The sequence below is a fragment of the Pezoporus wallicus genome, unplaced genomic scaffold (assembly GCF_028554395.1).
Source record: "Pezoporus wallicus isolate ANWC-B61680 ecotype Strahan unplaced genomic scaffold, APGP_CSIRO_Pwel_v1 contig_4131, whole genome shotgun sequence".
In the NCBI taxonomy this organism is placed as follows: domain Eukaryota; kingdom Metazoa; phylum Chordata; class Aves; order Psittaciformes; family Psittacidae; genus Pezoporus; species Pezoporus wallicus.
The window spans coordinates 5,027,150-5,051,035 of NW_026641950.1; the positions used below are offsets into that span (position 1 = coordinate 5,027,150).

Consider the following 23,886-nt stretch of genomic DNA (forward strand, 5'->3'; position numbering starts at 1 on the left):
AGTTTGTGAAGAAGTATGTATCATTCTCCAGAGTGCTCTTCCAGACTCTGTCTGTGTATGAATCATGGAATCATAGAATAGTTAGGGTTAGAAAGGACCTTAAGATCATCTAGTTCCAACCCCTCTGCCATGGGCAGGGACACCTCACAATAAACCATGCTACCTATGGCTCTGTTCAACCTGGCCAACACCACCAGGGAGGGAGCATTCACAACCTCCCTGGGCAGCCCATTCCAGTGCCCCACCACCCTTAAAGAATTTCTTCCTTATATCCAACCTAAACTTCCCCTGTTAAAGTTTGAACCCATTACCCCTTGTCCTATCACTACAGTCCCTAATGAAGAGTCCATCCCCAGCACCCCTATAGGCCCCCTTCAGATACTGGAAGGCTGCTATGAGATCTCCATGCAGCCTTCTCTTCTCCAGGCTGAACAGCCCCAACTTTATCAGCCTATCTTCATACAGGAGGTGCTCCAGTCCCCTGATCATCCTCGTGGCCCTTCTCAACTTGTTCCAACAGTTCCATGTCCTTTTTATGTTGAGGACACCAGAACTGCACATAATACTCCAAGTGAGGTCTCATGAGAGGAGAGTAGAGGGGCAGGATCACCTCCTTTGACCTGCTGGTCATGCTCCTTTTGATGCAGCCCAGGATATGGTTGGCTTTCTGGGCTGCGAGTGCACACTGAAGCCGCCTCATGTTAAGTTTGTCATCAACCAACACCCCCAAGACCTTGTCCGCAGGGCTGCTCTGAATCTCTTCTCTGCCCAACCTGTAGCTGTGCCTGGGATTGCTCTGACCCAGGTGTAGGACCTTGCACTTGGCATGGTTAAACTTCATGAGGTTGGCATCAGCCCACCTCACAAGCGCGTCAAGGTCCCTCTGGATGGCATTCTTTCCCTCCAGCGTAACAACCAAACCGCACAGCTTGGTGTCATCGGCAAACTTGCTGAGGGCGCACTCAATCCCACTGTCCATGTCAGCAACAAAGATGTTGAAAAAGACAACACCGATCCCTGAGGGACGCCACTCGTTACTGGTCTCCAGCTGGACATTGAGCCACTGACCACAACTCTTCGCGTGCGGCCACCCAGCCAATTCTTTATCCACCAAGTGGTCCATCCATCAAATTGATGTCACTCCAATTTAGAGACAAGGATGTTGTGTGGGACAGTGTTGAACACTTTGCACAAGTCCAGGTAGATGACATCAACTCCTCTACCCCTGTTCATCAGTTCTGTAGCTCCATCACAGAAGGCCACCAAATTGGTCAGGCAGGATTTCCCCTTAGTGAAGCCATGCTGGCTGTCACCAAGCACCTTGCTGTTTTTCATGTGCCTTAGCATGCCTTCCAGGAGAATCTGCTCCAAGATTTTGCCAGGCACAGAGGTGAGACTGACTGGTCTGTAATTCCCCGGGTCATCCATTTTCCCCTTCTTGAAAATGGGGGTTATATTTCCCTTTTTCCACTCGTCGGGAACTTCACCCGACTGCCATGATTTTTCAAACATGATGGACAGTGGCTTAGCAACTTCATTTGCCAGCTCCTTCAGGACCCATGGATGGATTTCATCAGGTCCCATGGACTTGTGTACATTCAGATTCTCAAGATGGTCTCGAACCAGATCCTCTCCTACAGTGGGCCCAAGGTCTTCATTCTCACAGTCCCTGCATCTGCCTTCCAAGACTTGGGTGGTGTGGTCAGAGCCTTTGCCAGGGAAGACCGAAGCAAAGAAGTCATTAAGAACCTCAGCCTTCTCCAAACCCAGGATAGCCAGTTCTCCTGATAGCTTCCAGAGGGGGCCTACATTGTTCCTAGTCTGTCTTTTATTCACTATGTACCTACAGAATCCCTTCCTGTTATCTTTCACATCCCTAGCCAAGTTTAATTCTAACTGGGCCTTAGCTTTCGTAACCTGGTCCCTAGCTTCCTGGACAGCATCCCTGTACTCTTCCCAGGACTCCTGTCCTTGCTTCCACCTTTTATAATCCTCTTTTTTCCTTCAAATTTTCCTCAGCAGCTCTTATTCATCCAAGGAGGTCTCCTGGCCCTCCTGCTGCACTTCCTTCTAGTTGGGCTGTAACATGCCTGAGCTTGTAGCTGAGGACTGACTTTTGTTTTATGGATCTGCCCAAATGCACTTTGAACCTATAAAAACTTTTCATACTCACAACATCCTATGCAACCTGTGTAATGAAACCTGGCATTTTGCCTGATCTGCACCAGAGGCTTGTTTTCCTTTGCTGCTCCCTAGGTTTTGTATTGAAGGAGACAACAAGCAGTAATTATGTGTTCATCTTTTTTTCATACCACTCAGAGATGTAGAAATACCTAGGTTTTATCAAAATTATATTTTTCTCCACTCCAGATTTTACCTGTTTTAGATCAATTTGGGCTCCAAATTCAATGCACATTTTAATCATTTCAAGGTCCCCACTTTGAACTGCCAAATGAAGTGGACTGCACTTTCCATTATTGGTAAAATTGATGTGGGTTTTAGCAGAGTGACCCAATTCTTCACCTGAGAGATGAAAATAAATGAATTTTTTTTAAGCAAGAATGAGATAACAGAAGATAATAAAGGCTTTCAAAAAAAGCACATTAACTGTAGAATAATATTCTTCTCCCTCAAGATATGAACGTTTCACATCTATCGTTAAACAATGGATGGACATGCATTTAGAAAAGCAGTTAAGCTGCTGCTGCAATGCTACAAAAGTCACAAGCCCATAGGAATAATTGCATTAACTTTTTCTAAGTTTAATTACAGTTATAAGTGTTTGTTTTCATAGTTCTTTGAGAATTAAATTACTAAATTGGTAATAAATTCTGACTCTTACTGACTGCTTGGGAGCAACATAATTTACCTTTTTTTAAGAGAATTTCCATACACGTTTTTGCACCTGAAAATGCAGCTGCATGGATAGGCATGCATCCTGTTTTATTCGGTTTACATATTTTCCCTCCATTTTCAATCTGAAAAATAATGCTTGGATATAGCTTAATGACATACAGAAGACTCTGACTAATGAACATATTATTACAGATATATTCTCCTGGGTAGCTGTTTCCCTTTTTTTATGTTGTATATACATTGTGAAGCTTACATACAAACATCTTTTGCATGTTATATCCATACATCTGTACATATATGTAATTCATTTTGTATTCTCATGACCTTCAAAATCAGTTAAGTTTTTCTTAAGTTTGCCATTCAGATATATTTCTATGATATATATATTCAGATATATACGCTGTTAAAAGAATAAAGTTTCTTAGTGTCCTGCTAGGTCCATGATTAACCTTCCTCCACTGAACACACAGATCACAGAAACAGAGTAACACTGCATCAAGGGAAATAGACTCACAATAAAAAATGATGGATAGTTATACCTACCAGGAGTGTCAGTGCTTCAGGATTATCCTTGTAACATGCTACAGTTATAGGTGTGTTCCCCGCTTCGCCTTCCAAATTAACATCTGTACTGCTATGCTGGACTAAAATCTAAAGGTTTAAGAAAACATTCAGCCAAACATAAGCCAAACACAACAACAAATGCCTACTTCATTATTTTTGTTATCACCCATAGCACTCTTGCAACTTGGGTTTGTTTTCTTTCATGGCAACAGCCCACAACACATAGACACAAAAAGGAGACAAAATGCAGGGGAATGAAAAAAAACACAGGTGAAAAATGCAGGTGAGAACAGACAAAGCAAAGTAAAATTCTTTACAGCAGATAGACCAGCAGCAGTGTTAAACACTGCATATAGATGCAGAGCTTCTTAAAGTTTTATTTAACAATTTCCCCAATGCTGGGAGAAAATCTTTTCTGTAGCAAATTGCAGGTGGGGATTTTCAACTCACATTCGGTATAATGTCTTGTAATATTCTGTATTCTCTGGAAAGTGGCAATGATGTTGTGGATGCTGTTCCCTAATTCATCTATTGGACAGTTATATAAGATCAAGGGAGACAGGACTTAAAGACAGGAATCCTGCTTCAGTCCCTACGTTAACAGCTGTTACTAAGCTAGGAGCATCACCAAGTACCTCTATGACTGCTTCTAGCATTTTTTGAGAAGCAAAGGATCTGGAAATGATAATGACCATACATATTTATTCCTCTACCTACATATTTATTCAATTGTCTTTCAGTAATTCCAATTAATTTTTCTGTACAGGAGGAACTGGCACATTTTAATCACTCTCAGTCCATTTAACAACAGAAACCAAAGGAGAATTAGCCTGAATAAAGAACAGAGTCGGGGAAAAGTGAGAGTACATATTCAGTCAAAAGCAGAGCTTAAAATAACCCAAACCCAGAACTTGATATAAAGCTTATTTTTAAAATGTCATTTCAGATTTTCTTGTTCTTAACTGAAAATAAATACAGATTTTGTAAAGGATGTGAAGACAGTGACATATTTTAGCACTGAAAATCTCTAAAGGACTTTAAGTCTTGAATACAGGGATATGTTTTTCTTCCTTTTGTTTGAACAAACTAGAAAAAGATAGATACAACTTTAAAGGGAAAAGCAAGTGATGTTGTGTTAAAGTTGTATTCGCTTATTAAATACAAGAGCTTTACAAATTCTAAAATTCTATCCAAATGCCGCATATGGAGTAAAAATATTCTCATTGCACTTGGACAAATGATGATAAAGATACGCTGTTTAAAATCTCAATGCTGTTGCTATTTTTGAAGGTTCAAAATGGACACCTTGTAATGTCTTCACAAAATATTTTTGTGATTTTTTAATTGCAGCTTGAGTTCTGCTATTATTCAAATGATTATTGAAATGTTGTTTTTAAGAACTGTGTTTTCTGACTAATTTTAATCTGTTTTTCATTAAAAGAGTATGCTAGTTTCAAGTAAATGTTGATATGTATATGACTCCCTACTCAACTGTAAAAAAAAAGTAAATAAATCAAAGCATAAATATTTGAAATGACACATGCCTACATGAAATTCTGATGCTAAAAGAACCTATTTAAAGAAAATTCCTTGTCTTTGGTAAATTAAAAAGACAAATTGGAAAACTTAAAAAGAATTCTTCATAATATAACAACAACTCTTATCACAGCACAAATATCAGTATTTATATAAATCAGTAAGTTACTTTTTACTTGCTGTGCTAAAGATACAAACATTTCAATAAGCATCAGATGTTACACATCCTGCTTTCTAAACAAACCATATGAGGAGATACAGCATATATAAACAAGGTCTTCAAGTCTGCACGCAGCCAGTGTTGAGCCACTTATCAAGTCCACGTGGACTTTGGACTTACCTTAACAATTTCATTATGCAGGGACTGCACAGCCATATGCAGAGGTGCCATCATATTGGAGTTGAGAATGTTTGGATTGGCTCCTCTGCTCAGAAGCAAACTAACACTTTCGACCTGGTTTTTCTTTGTGGCCCAGTGCAGTGGGGTATTTCCAGATGAATCCATCACGTTTAATACTAGGTCAAAGGAGAGAAACAAAACCAAACCAAAACCATCAAATGTTCCAATTGCACTGAAAATAAAAATAATAGTGTCTTCAATGGAGGTTTAGCTCTGTGCTATTACTGTATCTTTTTCAGGAGAAAAAGTGAAAGATTGCACATCACACAGTGCGCTGTATTAAATGGATTAAATATTGTGCTGAATACATGGTACTGGTTAGAGAGATGGGAGGGGTGAAACACCTAATTTTAGTACTGCTTCAGTTGGTTTGACACTTTGATTTTTGAACTTTTTTATTCTGTTAAATAAAACAGTTCATAAAACATGTGTTACCTTCACAGGAAGAATCATCTATGATCAACTGCATTAATTCTATTTGTCCTCCTTCTGCAGCGTGATGCAGTGGGGTGGCATTTAAGTCATCCACTTTGGTAAGCCCAGAACGGTTCTTCTTAATGAAGCTCCGTAGCCTACAGGCACTTCCATCTGAAATAACCTATATTGGACAAAAACAGTCTAATTTTCCATTTTTCTAACAGGCAAGATGTTAGCAATGCTATAATTCTCTCCCAGGTGTTTAGTTTCATACAGAAGTATACAAATCCTGATCACACTGAACCAACAGTGAAACTCAAGACTGATTTAATTGATCAGATGAGAAACAGCACAAAATATACAAAAGATTGAAATTATCTTGAATACATAATTTTATCTTCTGTAGAGAGTTCAAGATTCTCCCTCCACTATGATAAATCTCAAACAAGCAAATTTATAACTTACTGTTTTATACTCTCTCCAGGTATGACCACATCAAATCAATTCAACAGAGAGGAAAAATTAATAATCTTGATAAATTCTTTGTCTAGGTTTTTCTACAGAGACTAATATTATGTCCTGGGCTGTCAAGTTCAGCCACTGGGTTTCTTTGTTGTTCTTTATGTCAGAGTAGCCACTAAATTCTTAATTTCTGCAGTATCCTAAGGGCATCCCATGGGCTATCATCTCAGTCTGAAACAACCCCGAGTCTTCACAGTATAATACAATAAAACCCCCTCTGACAGGTCAGCCCACTGATACCCTAATACCTCCCTGGGGAGCATGCTTTGCATCCTAAACCAACTATAGAAGGCCTGCTGATTCTTACTTTATGAAGATCTCTGAATATTTTTGTTAGTGTTTCAAGATCTATACTTGTATATGAAAAGAAGTGATGGAAAAAAAAGTGACTGCAGTAGAATGGGCAGGAATTTAAAAACAAGTATTAAAAAGTTAAGAGGGAATAAAAAGGAAAAAATGTTCAACAAAATTGGAAGAAAAAAAGATAAAAACAGGTATCAAAAGTAATGCAGAACTTCTCAAAGATATGTAAGCAAGAAAAGGGTAAAAAAAAAAAGGAAATCCCCTAAAATCACTGTTTCCTCCTCATCTGCAAAAGAAAAGGAAAACTTTGCTCCCCTGAACGACAAAGACACAACAGTTTTTGCCGTCATCAAACAAGCACACATTATGGAGCAGTCCATTCATGCATTTAGCACATGTTTAACTTCCTTCAGTTTAATAGTCCCGTTGAACTTAGTAATGTCAAAAATGCTACAAATGTGTTACAGATTTAGAACACTGGGGACAAATACAGGGGTAGCATCTCCTTCAAAAGCGCAGTCAGAGAAAGCTAATAGAAAACAGGCAATATCATTGTGGAAAGGGTACTTAAGATGACTCAACTGTCATAAAAATAAGACGTCAATTACATACACAAATACCTATACATTTTATACACATCAAAAAGCTACTTAAGAAAAACTTATTTCAGAGCCTATTATCTTCCACTCCTTCTAACTTCCTAATTTAATTTTAATGGTAGCAAATTCCAAATCTTTCTATTGATTTTGACTACATTTCACCACTCTTTACATTGTAATTTTGTGGCCGAAATAGGGCACGTTGATAATTTCTATGAACAAAAATAAGATTTTTCAGCCAATATTGCAGTGCTTCATTAACAAAATAGGAAAGAAAGAAATCAGTTAGGTGTTCCCAGTACTTTGGTTGGTCCAAAGCAGCAAAACAAACTATTTTAAACAGCAACAGCTTCTTTGCCTTTCACCTGAAAAGTTCTGTAGCGGCACATCATCCACTGGAGTGACAAGAGGTGCTGCTCAGGACTACAGCTAGCAAACATTAAACAAGACTGAAAAAGACCTTGATAGGTCTTTAAACCCATCCACATACTTTGTCAAATTTGTTTAGTCTGCTTTTAAAAAATCACCAAAGTTACCCAAGCCATCCATCCAATAAGCACCCTCTTATTTTGCTTTATTATTCTTCCCCTTAAAAAAGGTTTCCTTAATGTTTGGTCTAGGTCACCCTACCTGCAATATAAATACATCACTTCTTGTCCTGTTCTCTATGGAAAAGGGAAGATGTTCTATCCTTCCTGGTAACAATTTCTCATTTGCAGGTTTTGCTGCTGGTTCTCTTTTCCTTCATAACAGTTCCAGTGCTTATAAACTTTCCTTTCAGGACGTTTTTGCTAGATGGACTACTCATTCCCATCATGACTTTTGGACAATCCTCTAAGGGCTCTTTCTGGGGAGCTGTACCCAGGGGGGATGTGAGCCCCATAGCAGCCATCTGCACTCACCACCCACATCCTCCTTTTCCTGCTCGCCTCCTGTGTACTGGCTACCCCTGGTCCTGACTCTTCCACATAACGCCAGAGCTCTTGTGTATTCATGCCCGACGGCCAAGGTGGCTCCCAGCCTGCCTCCCACCCCTCACAGCTCTTCCCTCAATGCTCCACTGATGAGTGAGGGGAAAGGGTCTCCTGGAGGAAAGGGTGTCTGGCACACAACCTGCGCAGCTACTTCCAGAGCCCCACCTCTCACACCCTCCACCTTCATCCCTCCCTGTCCCAGCGCCCTCACACGAGCCCCAGTGTTACGCATCACTTCGTTCCACGCTGCCTGGGTGCCTCAGGAGCTCGGCTCCCCGAGACTGTCCCCTCACACCCGCCTCCCTCCCCGCGCCCCTCCGCACGCACCTTGAAGACATCCTGCGAGGCGACGGAGGCGGCATCCGCCTCGCAGACGACGCCCTGGTAGGAGCTGGACACGGCCGCTTTCTCCCGCGACTGGCAGAGCCGCAACAGAGAGCGCTTCATGGCGTCCGCCCGCCCGGCTCCGAGTAGCGCCCGCCCCGCCCGCTCCGGAGACCTGCGAGGCGAGAGACGGAGTGACTGCCGGTGCCGAGGCTGCCCCTGGCCACCCCGCCGCGCCAGCGGAGGCGGCAGGAGGCGGGGAAAGCGCCCGGAGGGAGAGCCGCTTCCCGCCGGGGCGGGAACCCCACGAAGGGCAGGTCCCTGCCGGTCCCCTCAGAGGCCACCGCACAGAGTAGACCCTGGGGGGTGCCGGTTGGGGGCTGCTGCTGCCCCTGGCAGGGTTAACAGAGGGAGAGGGCTCAGCTATCGCCGCAGGGGTTTCGAGGGTGTCTGACAGAAACAGCGGTCCCTGGAGATGTTGCACAGCGTGCAACAAGTTGAGCTCAATAAATGCGAAGTCAGGCTCTTCGTAGTGCCCCAGGAGAAAAGCTGTACTACCCCGGCAGCAGGGCTGGGCTGCTCCGGCCTCAGAGCTTGAAGACAGCTATTTGAGTTATCGACAATGAACTTCTCAACGTTTACTTTACAGTGTAAATTTTTCTTGTAGAATTTGTTTTGCCGTCAGTTTGGAGCAGCATAGGAAGGCTGTAGGCAGAGTATAGAAAGAAGCAGCACAAAGTGTTTCAAAGGGTTAATATCTAAAGTGACTTTGAGTCATTCCTGCTGGGTCTTTAAGGGAAACATTTGTGACTGGGAGAACTAACAGTTTACTTAATGTGATAAGAATAGCCTTGCCAAAGGTCAGGTAGCAGTCGGGGCAGATGCTTAGGAAAGGACACAGGAGGCACAGAGGATGACTTTCCGCCTGTGTTTTCATGGCTTATGGTAATCAGTAGCTTAAGAACCACCAGAACCAGGTGTTGCAGCCAGTACAGCCCGTTTATTAGCTGTCAGCTGGCAATTGTCCATTACTTCACTCATGCCCAATATGAACCTGTTTGTACTGTCCATACTACGACATCCTGTGGCACTAAATGCCGTAATTTCATCATGTGTTTGTGAAAAATGCTTTATTTTACTGTTAATTTCACTTAGTGCTTCCTGGTGTTTTTATTTTGAGAAATGGAGAGTTGTTCCCCAATTTTTTATCTCTGTTAGTACTCATAATTGCACAAAGTTCTTCCAGCTCTTTGCTTGCTGATGGGTCTTCATTCATATGGTTTTCCTCCCAGAGGATGCCAATTTTTATTTCTGAACATCCTTATCCTGCTACTCTACATCTTTTCTGTTTCCTTTTGGAATGGGATGACTAGATATATTCAAGCTATAGTACTAATTGTTCAATTTTTCTTTATCCCTCTCTTAAACACAAAGGTATCTGCTTACTTTTGTTTTGTTTTATGTTTTGAGTGCCACTGAACTATGTTTCCTGAGATTTTTTTGCTGCTTCACCACAATCCCTTTTCAGTGGTAATAGAATAAATAAAGAGCACTCATGCTATACTCGTGAGGGTAGTTAGTGTTATGCTTCCTCTGTGTACCCACCTAGCATTTTATCAACACTGAATTTCATCCGACTTTTCATTACTGTATCACCAAATCTTGTGGGATCTCCCACAGTCATCTGCATTTTTGGTCATTCTGAAAAACCAATAGCACCTTCCAGATCACTAGAATGTCTGATCCCAACACTGATTTTAAGGGGTCCTTGCTTTGTCAAGTTGTATTCCTATTTCATATATTTATCCTCTAACTAGATTCAGGAAATCCTGCCTGCCTGTCTTATGACAGTTTAATTTCCTTAAGAGACTATGAGGAGGGACTTTGTTGAAGAACTTTAGCAAATCCACTTATCACTGCCATCATTTATACTTTTACTCTTGCCAGTTCCTTAGAGAGTTTCACTGGAATGTGTGCAACACCAGACTTCTCTCTGTGAACACTGTGTTTGTTGTTTTTGACCCTAGAGCCTGTAACTCCAGAATAATTTATAGCAAGTTGCTTAAGTTGCACAACCTTAAGTCTAGAGATCATAAGACTAAATAGTCCTAGGACTAACTGGGTGGATTTGAGTGATTGTGGTGTAGAGCTTTGATCCTATTAATTATCAGGCAACATTAAAACATGGAACTAAAAAGTTTCTTCAGCCCACATTCTGCCATAGGTATTCATAGGCATGCATTCAACAGCAGTACGTTAAGATACATTTTTATTCTTCTGTCATCATTAATTGTGACCAAAAGAAACAGGGTCATTTTTGCTATAGCAAGAAAGCTAGCCATTAGTGCAGAGAGTCTAATTATGTGACTTGGGATTAAGTCACTGGAGGAGCTCTCTATTTCTAAACCCTTTTCTTAGTACTTCAGTTAGAAGCAGCCCCAGTTGGTGAGATTGTTCATGGTGAGGTCCCTTTCAATTCCTATTTGGCCTTGACCTTTCTGTTGCCCTTAGTCTCTTTCTGAGAAATTAAACTCAACAAGTAACAGTCTAGATACCATCTAAAGAAAATAAATCCTCTATTCTGCAAGAATCCTTACCTGGAACAGAGGTATCACTGAAACATCAGTAAGCATCAGTAAATCTCTCATCCATTTTTTCTTAAAATCCCCTGAACTGCAGTTAGAGCAATGCTGTGAAACAATAGAAGTCATGATCCTTGATCAGCCATAGTTTTACCTATTTTCTTGAATCTGATAACACTACTCCCTTCCTTTAAAATTACTGATAGTGTACAGCCTTCTAGTAAATGTTCAGAAGAATGTTCAGAGCACGAAAAATAATACAAAGGTTTTCCACTCCCAGGAGAAATCAAATGGAATTTTAAGTGGGCTGACCACAGCTTTTATTTCTGCATAATGATCTGACATAAGGAAATAATTCACATAAGCAGTCAAAGAGTAACCTTTCTTATAGCTGTTTTTCCCAAGAGTGGGTTAAAATACATTTCTACCAGTTTATTTCAAACATGATCTTGCTAATGGTAGAATAATGGATCCATTAGTACAAGCAAAATTCACTAAAAGTAATCGTAGAGCAGCATTTCATTAAAAATATGATTGTTTAATAATTAAATTGTATATACGGTAAATATGCCATATTACCATTCCAGTCCTGTAGCCTTAGTAATACAGTACTGCAAGTTTTGTTAATTTTGCAGGCCTAGGAACTGTGAATTCAAGCAAATGTCAGTAATGAAAAAGATGTACTGCATGATACTTTGCTCTGGAAGTGATTTATTTGGCAGCAGTGTTGCAAATTATGATGTGTAAAATGATATGTGGGATTTGGGGTTGTCAGTTTAATTCAGATGCTTCTTCAGATATTGATTACAGTCATCTAGAAATTAATCTGAGCTACTGCCTATACAAGCAAGAATGCACTTTCTCCTACATGTTTACGGAAACATGCTTGTGCTTACCACAGAGAAAGTTGCTACTGCCTTTTCAAACCAGCAAGGTGAATTTAACTAATATTTCATACTTATATTTAATGGATTTTTTAATTGCTTTTTTTTCTTCTTGATATTTTGCTGTAGTAAGGAACATGCTGCTGTGCTCAGCGGAAGGATTTAAGTTGTTGACAGGTATATTACATGCCCAATAAAATAAAAAAAAGTAATTTAGAAAACAATATTTCATTCTGCTACACTGCAGAGTCTTTTTATTATTCAAATGATAATCAGATATGAAACAATAACTTACAGATTTTTGAGTCCTTCTCAATGCTTTAGAAAAGAAGAAATTTAAATTGAGGCCCATAGACTACAATCTATGCTTTGAAAGGAAGTATAAATTGATCTTATGGTTAATATCAATTGTAGTAAGTAAGGGAGGTGACACTTCATGAGCATATTCTTGGTAAGGATGCTTCCAAAGGTCTCCAGTACAGCCCAGCAATTAATTACAGCTACTACTGGCTGCAAGGTAACTCCTACACAAAGGGGTCAAGTATATCCAAGTACATAAGCTGGATCTAGAAATGTTTAGGTGAATGGTAGCAAAAGTGAATGAAATCCCTGTGTCTGTGAAAGTTGGATACTTCAGAGTGGAGTTTGTACCGGTAAGGGTGACTTAGGTACGTTAGGTACCCATTTCAGACAGAAATCCCCCTGTGAAGCTGGGAGCTAAACCATCTCTTGCAAACTACCTTTAAACAAGTGGAGGAACTCTTACATGCCAGGCATCACATGTCTCCCTCAAACTAGAGATTAGAACATACTCTGTCTACTTAATAAAAACAATCATGGCAATCAAATGGCAGCTACTTTTCTGGGAGTGATGCTCTCTTCTCCTCCTGTTGAAGCTGTGCCAATGTATAGCCAAAGACTGTCAGGGCCAAAGTGCTGAAATCTGGTTCCCTACCACACTGGAGAACTTAACTTCTTGTTCCTGCTTCCAGGACTCGTTTTGTGGTTTTACTCTTGGCTACCACTGACCAAACCCAAAACCATCTGTGAAGCAGGTACCTCAATCCTGGGCTTCCCCTAACTATGGAATTTAGGAAAAGCTGAATTATTAGGCTTCAGAAACTTTCTTGTCCATCAAATCCAATCAGACTGAGGATTGGTATATATGCATTGCAGTGTTTATTATGGATAGGTTTATTTCAGTTTGGATATTGTGAAGCTATACCTCCAGTTGTGCCAACTCTAAAAACCTTGAGAATCAATGAAATACATAGAAGCATAGAATAGTTTGGGTTGGAAGGGATGCCTAACAAATGTAGTCCAACCCTCCTGCAACGAGCATGGACATCTTCAGCTAGATACAGGTGCATTGGGATATTTATACATGTAAGGTTAGGCAAGGGTTTGGTTTAGGCAAGAGAGTTTTAGATTTCAAAGCCTAAATCCTACCTGCAGTGTAATTTTTGCACTTTCTTGGTGACCAAGAGTACGTTCAGAAAAAAATCATTATTTCTTAGTGCTACTTAGTCTTTTCTCAACAGCTGCCTATTTTGCATCACCATTGCTGTCCTAACATCCATCTATAGATTTCCCCTACACAGTATATATGTTACTGTGCCTATCAGCACCCTCATTGCGACAGTGTTTTTCATTCATTACTCTGCCTACTTAGAAACCTTTTTCATTTTATCCTATCTGATAAAATCTGCCCTCTATAAAGATGTCTTAATCACAAACTCCTACTCACTCTTCTCTAAAAAGGTGGAAAGAGTCTTCAATGACTTCTGTTATTTCAAAGATACAGTAGCCTCACTGGTGGTTATTGATGTTGACCTGTTATTGATAGACATCTTTAAAGGTGGAAGTTCTTAAAAGTGACTGTATGAAGGAAATCCTGTCAGAATGCGTCTTAGTGATTCATAAATATAGATTCATAAAATATAAATGAGTTTACCATATACAGCAACAGAAAGGCAAAATAAGTAGGAATAAGTCATTATTACAGCTACATTAACGGCTTTATTTATCATTCTGTTGAATGTTTCCATGCATTCATTATTATCATAGAACCATAGAATGGTTTGGGTTGGAAGGGACTTTGAAGACCGTCTAGTTCCAGCACCCCTACCATGGGCAGGGACACCTTTTCTAGAACAGGTTGCCAAAAGCCCTGTCCAACCTGGCCCTGAATAATTCCAGGGACTGAGCAGCCAAAACTTCTCTGGGCAACCTTTCCATATGTCTGACCACCATCATAGTGAATTGCACTGAAACTGAGAAACAGAACTTTTGGTACAATAAACTATACTTCTATCAAGTTAGGGGAAAAAAAAGGCTTGTTAAAAATAAGAAATATTTAAATCTATGTTGTATAGGGCAAATCAAGTATATATTTCTTTTAAAGTGAAATAAAACTTTATTCTGAAAATGGTTATATATGTAATTGAGTGAACATGATGCTTATTTACCTGAATTTGTAAAATATGGAAATACATAGTTGTGGGTTTTTTTTTTTTAAATTAGTCAGATTAAACAAATATAATTCAGGAAAGAAAAAAAAAGGTCAAAATAATGTTAATTTAAGTACAATATTGCATACATTAGCTTGTCATTAAACTTGTTGACTTTTGACTTGATTTCCTCAAGTTCTGAAGACTGGTGGTCATATCAAAATCATCCAGACATGTTTCACTAAGTTCTGTATTCTTATTAGATACGATGGATATGGGTATTTGTTTGAAATATATTTTCTATTTAATTTTGAGTAGATACAGAACTATGACCAGACCCTCCATAATAATAGTCTATTTTAGTTTAAGCAAATATAATGAGATATTTAATTTTTACAAACATTAGTTAGCAATAGAGTTAATATCTACCAATACGGTAGATGCAATACTTAGAATGCTTTTTCATGTGGATCTACTGGGAATAAAAGACAATGGCTGGTGGCCAAAAGAAAAACTAGATTGTAAGAAAGTTTTGGCAATAAAAAGAAATGTAAAGTAATACTGAACATGAAAGGATGACATATTACTTGTATATTACTTGTTTTTTCCTACTTTTAAAAAGTATTTTGTTAAAATTTACTGTTATATGTATCATACGGTTCTTCAATTAACTGGAATTATGGCAAATGTACATTAAATGTGAATCCCAAATATTCATTCTACCTTGTAGAAATCTCCCTAAAAGCAAAAAAAAAAAAAAAAAAAAAAAAAGGACAAAAATTTGAGCGGAAGAATCTGAGCTACATGGAAACTGTATTACACTTACCATTCAAGAAGTTTGCAGGTGATTTCTCTCTGAAGCAACACACATATAAAGAACACAAAGATAGGACTACTTAAATCCTTATCTGATGCTTATATCAGTAAGTTCTTGTGAAGCTGACGTGTGAAGCCACCAGTTGTGTCCTCTGGTGGTTTGCTCGGTGTAGGCAGATGCTTATTTAAAAGAGGTAGGTGTGCATTGCTCAGTGAGGGAGGAGCACTGGTATTCATCAAGTGAAGCTTTCTGTTTTTAATACATCTAATCCAACCCCATCCATTTTAATTTCTGCCTGCAAATGTACCTTCCATACCAGAAGTTTTTTCCTAATGCAACATCTTAGAGTATTTTCAGATTGTTAGGTAGTCACTGGAGGGTACTTGTTTACCTATTTGCAGTGAACTAATTGCTTTTAATGGAAAATCTAAACATCACTGAAGAGGAATATTGTCTACTTATAAAGCTTCACTTTACTAATAAATGTTTCAAAAATTAGAATTGCCATATAAAAAGTAGCTGACTGTGATCAATACCTAATGCAATACAGGGCAGCGTGAGTCGCGTGTGCTTTCTTTTTGAAATATAAATCATACTTTGTTTTCTGAACTTTATTTTCAAAGTGCCACAAATTGCTCGGTTCATTTGGATGAATTCTCAAATGACTCCGTGGCCTCATCTGCATTAGACTGTGGCCAGTATTTTGGTACAGAACAATGTTTTCTTGTGTTGCCATGTATCAATCCAATTGTCTTACCACATATACTAAAATACATAATTGTGTAATCTGGGGAAAGTAGCTCATATTCTCCAAGCAGCATCACAAATGTAAGATCTGTCTGATTTCATCTTCTTCTTTCAGAATCTATGAGCCTTTCTGATTTTCAAATGAGGGATTCAATTTGTGGTTCAGAGAGGCATATTTTCAAGCTTTACCATCATTTTGATTGCATAGAAGCTGGGCAAAACCAAAATATTTAGAATAAAATGCTTACTCTAAATTCAGATAAAGTCTTATCTAAATGATTCTTTTCGTTAAAAATTTTAGATTGAAGCTTCTAGATTGACATTTGACAAGGATGGAGCTTCTGATTCTGCAGCTTGTCTTTCCCTAACCTGATGAAACACACCAAGTGTTGTAAGTCAGCCGTGCTAGCAGTATTCGTGACCAGATAGCTTAGTGACTCAAGGAGACAGACAGAAACCAGCTTTCTAACCACACAACAATCAAGCAACTTAGACATTTCTCCCTACAGAGGTTGTCTCACATCACTACGTAATTCTATTTATCTGTCTTTTTTGATATGGAGTCTCTATCTCAGTAAATAGAAAGCAGATACATACACAAAAATAGTTTAACAGTTGAAGCTTTATAGCACAACATGAGTATCTTTAAAAAATATGGAACCTGAGAAAGAGTAGTCTTGATAGATTATGGGGACTTACCAGTGCAGTTTGAGTTATTTTCCAGTGCTGCCATGCAGTGCTTGAAGCATGAAATGTGTTCACAGACTCTTGTTACAGGAGGCAACTAGACAGTACAGCGCACTGGTTCATTGACATGGAGATGGGTGGAATTCTGTGCATATTGAATAGTGGTTCTCAGTCAGAAAACCTAATTTCCTTCAAATCATCATGTCATATTCTGTGGGGAAATTTTGAAATGATTGGTTTTTAAAAAGGGATTATCACCAAATTCAGTCATCTGATAACCAGAGTGGTCACACCATGCCATTGAGCAGGTGAACAAATTCTACCTTAAAGCCAGTTAAGATTCTTGCTCCTATTGCTCCTAAAGGCTTCTCCAATACCTTACTGCTTTCATAGTTAGAAAGGTTTCTGAAATTTCCAAACTAAATTTATTCATAAACCATTTTCTCTTGGTTAACACTGTTTTCTGTTTTAAGCTATTATTCCCTCACCGTGGTATCTATCCTTTGGAATTATTTCGAAAAGGACGCGCTCTCACAGGTTGCCCATTGCCACCATGATTTTGTCAGACTTAGCAAAACCAAACTATTCTTTCAGCTTCTTCCCCAGATTCTAACAGCCTCTTCAGAAATGTTCCTGTTTGTTTTTACAGTTTCCAAATTGGCAATTTGTAGGGTTTATTTTCTGTGAATATTAAAATAGGCAGCTGCAGAAGTTACAGCATTTACAAGAATTCCAGGTGTACATTAGGACTTAATTTCAGAACATTTAATGACTCTAATGAACCCATTGTAACCATTTATGTTGCTCTGAGAGTGAAGTCATGCTTTTGACTACTCAGGCATATATTAACAGTGTTCCAAAGACATCTCCCTCTCTCTTTTCCTGATGGCTAGGTTGCATTTTTTTCTCGTACCACTCCAGGGGTAGGGATTTACAAATCAGGGGTGAGAGCTGAGAACCAGTGGGACCCATGCTTCAAGGACATTTAAGTACCTAGTTCCTAGATACCTCTCTTAAGGAAAGAGCAAAGAAAAGACAGTATAACATGACTGAGGAAGACCTCCAGGATGCAGCTGTGTGAGCCAGAGGCTGCATACAGTGTGGAAATAAACTTTGCACCATCTTTTATAGACCTTGTCATAAAGGTATTGAAAACATTCTTTAACATTTAAAAGTTAGTAACTGCTACATTAAAATAGGCCCTGATCAAATAAAGGGGAAATAGGTGTTTAATACCACAAACCTGAATTATTTATCAAGTTTTAAGACTTTTTTTTTTTTTTCAATTGACACTAAAGGATTAGGAAGTTCACTTGTGAAAAGTTTACTTTTTAGAGTGATACACGTCAGAGAGAATTTGGGGAGGAACCAGCAGCTCTCCATAAATCATGTGGCAGCTGGTGATAACATACACAAAGAAAAGCACATCAAAATACACTGTATCAGAGAAAAAAATGAAATGGTATTACAGTATCAAAAGCAGGAGAGAAATCAAAGAAAATGAAAGTTTTATGCATGTAAAAAAGCAACTTGTGCTTTAATTATAAACTGAAGATGGGAAAAAGTATGCACAGTTCAGCCGTAATATGGACACACACCAACTATGCAGCACAGTAAACGGTGAAACCATTTGGCAGGTTCACAATTAGATTTTAATCAGAAATATTTTCCAAATGCATACAGTTGAATATTCTCTGTATAATCTGTCAATTTTTCTTCAACATTTTCTCTAATGACTCTGTTTCTGTTCTTTGGAACAGATATACTGCACTGTATTTTAAGCAAGATTAATGTTGCTAAAATAACAGGGAATATGTATCAAAAGATAAAACCTGTATTAAGTTCAAGCTTAGTGTTTGCACTGTGCTGTCTTCTGAATGAATATGTGGCTTTCATGAAAAGACTTTTTTTTATATCTATAACTTCATTATCACTTCATTTAATTAAAATAAAAAGTTACTATCACATTGCAAACAATGCATTACACCCTTACTTCTTGGACACATCTATTTTTACTTAGTGAAAATTCTGATAACTGTAGATACAGCTGAACTTCAATGGGATGACACTGTGTAGTCTATTATCCAGTATATTTAAGTCATTAGTATGTAATTTAAAGAATTCTAAGACTTTGACAGAACTACTTCAATAAAAATAATTGTGACTCACCTCATCTATTCTTGCCAAACCAGAAGATATCTTTCAAAAAAATTCAAAATCCTTCATTTCTTCTCTACTGCGATTTCTGGCATATATTAGAAGAATGTCGAAATTGTTCCAGTAATTCACTGGCTGTACCAGTCTTTGAGTTACTAGTTCAGCACCAAGAACATTAGCACATTTTTGCAACTGCCCTGGGAAAGAGGGATGTTATTGAGCCACTCCTTTCCTACCTAGCGCAGGATTGTCAAATACTGGGTACTTAACAGCCACATCTGCTGCATTTTTTGCAGTTTCACCAACCCAGAAAAGTATAATGGGGTGCCTTAAATGGAAAATGTGTCCATTTGATTTCAAAACTAAAGAGATTAAAGCAACTAGGCCTTATTCTTCAATGCTGCAGTTGTCTCAGTACCTGAAAAATAGTTAATTTTATCTAATATCCTATATTCAGTGCTAAACAAGTATGAGCTATTAAGAGTTTCTTTCCCTCTTAAGTCTAACCAGCTCGTATGCTTTCCCTGAGTATATTACATTGAGTGTCAAACAGATTCTGCATTTATATTCAGGAATTAAAACCAGCAATCAATCAACGTATTTCTATCTGGTCTTTACAAATGTTCTCAGTTTTATGTAAGAACATACAGAAAATAATGTGCATTAATCTGCGTGAAATATGATGAGAAAACAGAACTTCAGAAAAGCTTCAGTTACACTTTATCATAAGAAAAAGGTGCTGTTTCCGATATAATAAGCCATTGTATTTGCTATCAAAACCTGTAGAATTTATGGAAATCCTAATAATGGAAAAAATATATTAAGTAATTATTTAACAATAAAAAACTGCAGATTTTGCCAACAGTAATTTTTTAGTGGCTAAAAAAACTAGTAGGGCCTGTTATAGTTCATCCTATTAGTCATTGTCTTTAAAATGACACTGGATTTTTAGAGAAAAGCTTACTGAAATAACTATGAATAATCCTTTCATTTTATAAACTCTATGGCATGACATGTGAATTACAGAAAACTAGCAGGGAAAACCTAATGGTTCAGCCATAATATGGAAACCTAACAGTTTCTGTCTTTCACAAGCACATAGAGAACCTGAGTTTATATGTATAATTCCAGATGTTTCTGTAATGATAAATAAAAATAGCCCAAACCTTACGCCAGGGGAAAAGGGGAGGGAAGAAAGGGAAGGAAGAAGGGCTGGAATGCCAAGGGAAATGGAGGCAGGCAGAAGACAGGAAGGAGAGTGAAGCAATCAGGGCAGAAGGAAAGAGGAATTCTTGGCCATTACTGCTTCTATATTGTTGTTGTGATTTAAGTGCAGCTGGTAACACTTTGGCAATAAAAATATTGACTTGTATGTCCATATCCTTTTTTATAGCCAACAGGATTGACCTTCTGTGGTATTTTTGCATCCATGACAGTAGCTGATTTACTTTACTTCCTATTAGAACATTTGAAAGATACCCACAGCAGTAAATACTCCATTAAAATGTGGTTCATAACTCTTTCAGACCCTCTGAAATTATTTACCCTTTTACAACAGTTGTCAGCTTTGCCCACTGCATTAAACTTCCAAATGTGTGTTTGGAACAGGCATAGTGATTGCATTACTTAAACAGAGCAACAAATAAAATGACAGCCATATGCTGATCAATTATGTTGCATAGGAAGTCACAAGATGATAGCAGTATGCTTACATCTGGTAACAAGCAATATCACATCCGTTAATATGATTCATTCTGTTTATTGAGAGTGATAAGCCATTAAAAAAAAATGTTTCCCTAAAAGTACTGTTTAAACTACACCAAGATAATCAGTCACTCCAGCCAAAAACATCTTGCCATGAAAAATTAAAATACAACTGAGAGCTGCTGAAAAATAAGGATGTGTTAGAAAGATTTGTAAGATGCTTTATCTAAGAGTCTTGCCTATATGAGATGAAAGTCTGAAAATCCTGCTAGCCTTTAACTGGCCCAGAGTAACTGAGATATCAGATGATGGAAAAATGGCCATATGACTTCTCCATCAGAGCTAGGTCATGCCTTGTGTGTTTCAGAAGCTGGCTAAAAGACTTGAAGTCCTGTCTACCTCTGTCAGCTCCATATACCCTAGCCTAAGCTGGACGAGGATCTCTGCAGTTTAAATATTTACACTGGGTCACTTTTTTGTGTTTATAATATTAGTAGAAACTTTATTACATGGATTGTGTTAGAACTGTAAATATCAGCTTGGATATTAATAGCTTTCTTGCAAACATGGTACATTGTGACATTGTTTACTTCCCTATTCATTCTAAATTAAAAAAAATATATTGTTTGAAACAATACAACAAGAAGCAGATCACAGCTAATGATATACAGTAATTGATTGATTGATGGCTTGGCTTAGCGAGTGAAAATTTGGGAAGGGCTTTAACCACGCTTACTACAAGCACGATGACCAAGGGCAAGTCGGATATCCAAATCTGGTTGGAAAAAAGTCTGCTTAGGCAATCAAGAAGTGTCCAACCACGACTGTCAACTCCTGAGCTAACTCGCGCTACTCATGCGCTGATCCACCCAAATGCAGCGGATCTGCAGCTTCCCATGCACCTTGTCACCTGCTGTTTAGACCCTCGCCTGTCCATACAGACAAGTGAGAGTAAGCCCTTGCAGCCTGCACAGTGGATTTTTAGGTGAGGCGCAGCTTGCGCAGAACTGGCCCCACCTTTACACCTGAGGTTTAATTGCCACGGCCTAGCTAGGATGGTGGTAGCAAAGTCCTCAGGTCATAGGTTTTGTAAGGGTGTCCTTCTCTTTGATGGAAGACCATACAAGGCCAGACGAGCTCCATTAGCCCAGGTCATTTGGAGAGCTTTAAACTAAATTCGAAGGGGGATGGGGTTGTAGCTGGGCTTGCCCCAGTGGGGCAGCGCTCCAGAATTAATGAAGACTGGGAGGCCTCCTATAATCCTAGGGTGAAATCGGTGTGCTTAGCTCGCTCCCTGAAATGCCTGTACACCAATGCGCGCAGCATGGGAAATAAGCAGGAGGAGTTGGAAACCTGTGTTAAGTCAGGAGACTATGATCTGGTGGCAATTACAGAGACGTGGTGGGACAGCTCACATGACTGGAATATAGTCATGGAGGGCTATGTCCTTTTCAGGAAAGACAGGCCAGCCAGGAGGGGTGGTGGGGTTGCTCTTTATGTGCGGGAGCAACTACAATGGACCGAGTTCTGTCCAGGGACAGATGATGAGCGAGTTGAGAGTCTATGGGTGAGAATTAAGGGGCAGGCTGGCAGGGGGGATACTGCTGTAGGTGTCTGTTACAGACCACCGGATCAGGGTGAGGAAGTTGACGAGGCCTTCTACAGGCAGCTGAGAGCAGCCTCACAGTCACAGGCTGTGGTCGTCGTGGGGGATTTTAACTTCCCTGATGTTTGCTGGAAGGACCACTCGGCAACCCAGCCTCAGTCCAGGAGGTTCCTCCAGTGTATGGATGATAACTTCCTCCTGCAAATGGTGGATGAGCCGACCAGGAGAGGAGCACTGCTGGATCTCATCCTCACTAACAAGGAGGATCTGGTCGAAGCAGTAAGGGTTGAGGGCTGCCTTGGTTGCAGCGACCACGAGATGGTGGAGTTCAGGATCTTGTGTGGTAGGACTAGTAGAATACCAAGTAGAATTGCAACCCTGGACTTTAGCAGGGCAAACTTTGGCCTTTTCAAGCAATTGCTAGGGGAAATCCCATGGGCAAGGCTGCTTGAAGGTAAAGGGGCCCAAGATAGTTGGTTGACATTCAAGGACTGCTTTTTCCGTGCTCAAGATCGGAGCATCCCGACACGTAGGAAGTCAAGGAAGAGGGCCAAGAGACCTGCGTGGCTAAATAGGGAATTGCTGGGTATGCTCAAGTGGAAGAGGAGAGTTTACAGGTCATGGAAGGAGGGGCTGGCCACTTGGGAGGAATATAAGGCGGCTGCTAGAGGATGTAGGAAGGCAGCTAGGAGGACTAAGGCATCCTTAGAATTAAACCTGGCAAGAAGGGTCAAGGACAGCAAAAAGAGGTTTTTCAAATACATGGCAGACAAAACTAACGCCAGAGGCAATGTAGGCCCACTGATGAACGGGATGGGTGCCCTGGTGACAGAAGATACAGAGATGGCAGAGTTACTGAATGCCTTCTTTGTCTCTGTCTACTCTGCTGCGGGCAGTCCTGAAGAGCCCTGTACCCCTGAGACCTTAGATGAAGTCAGGTCGACGGAGCAGTTTGCCTTAGTCAATGAGGAATGGGTTAGAGATCAGTTGAGCAATCTGGACATCCATAAATCCATGGGTCCAGATGGGATGCACCCGCGGGTGCTGAGGGAACTGGCAGAAGTCATTGCTAGACCACTCTCCATCATCTTTACCAAGTCTTGGGAAACGGGAGAGGTGCCTGAGGACTGGAGGAAAGCAAATGTCACTCCAGTCTTCAAAAAGGGCAAGAAGGAGGACCCGGGTAACTATAGACCGGTCAGCCTCACCTCCATCCCTGGGAAAGTGATGGAACACCTTATCCTTGGTGCCATCTTAAGGCATATCAAGGATAAGAAGGTTATGAGGGGCAGTCAACATGGCTTCACCAGGGGGAAATCATGTTTGACCAATCTCTTAGCCTTTTATGAGGAAATAACACGGTGGATGGATGATGGCAGAGCGGTGGATGTGGTCTACCTTGACTTCAGCAAAGCATTTGACACAGTCTCCCACAGCATCCTCACGGCTAAAATGAGGAAGTGTGGACTGGATGATCAGGTAGTGAGGTGGACTGCGAACTGGCTGAAGGAGAGAAGCCAGAGAGTTGTAGTCTATGGGGCTGAGTCTAGTTGGAGGCCTGTAACTAGTGGAGTGCCTCAAGGGTCAGTACTGGGACCAGTATTATTTAATATATTCATCAATGATTTAGACGAGGGAATTGAGTGTACTATCAGCAAGTTTGCTGATGATACTAAGCTGGGAGGAGTGGCTGACACGCCAGAAGGCTGTGCTGCCATCCAGCGAGACCTGGACAGGCTGGAGAGTTGGGCAGGGAA

At 39.8% G+C, this 23,886-nt stretch overlaps 1 protein-coding gene across 1 annotated transcript in view; it reads right to left on the bottom strand.

Moving 5' to 3' along the window:
* The window catches only part of TRPA1 (transient receptor potential cation channel subfamily A member 1), a 35,648-nt gene extending 26,924 nt beyond the window's left edge, over positions 1-8,724 (bottom strand). Inside the window, exons 1-6 of the mRNA XM_057426221.1 lie at positions 8,499-8,724; positions 5,792-5,954; positions 5,297-5,472; positions 3,400-3,507; positions 2,870-2,978; positions 2,378-2,523 (exon numbers count right to left, since the gene is read on the bottom strand). Of these exons, the coding sequence (XP_057282204.1) occupies positions 2,378-2,523; positions 2,870-2,978; positions 3,400-3,507; positions 5,297-5,472; positions 5,792-5,954; positions 8,499-8,618 (822 nt within the window). The 5' untranslated portion in view covers positions 8,619-8,724. The remainder of the gene's footprint in view (positions 1-2,377; positions 2,524-2,869; positions 2,979-3,399; positions 3,508-5,296; positions 5,473-5,791; positions 5,955-8,498) is intronic.
* Between the last annotated feature and the right edge of the window lie 15,162 nt (positions 8,725-23,886).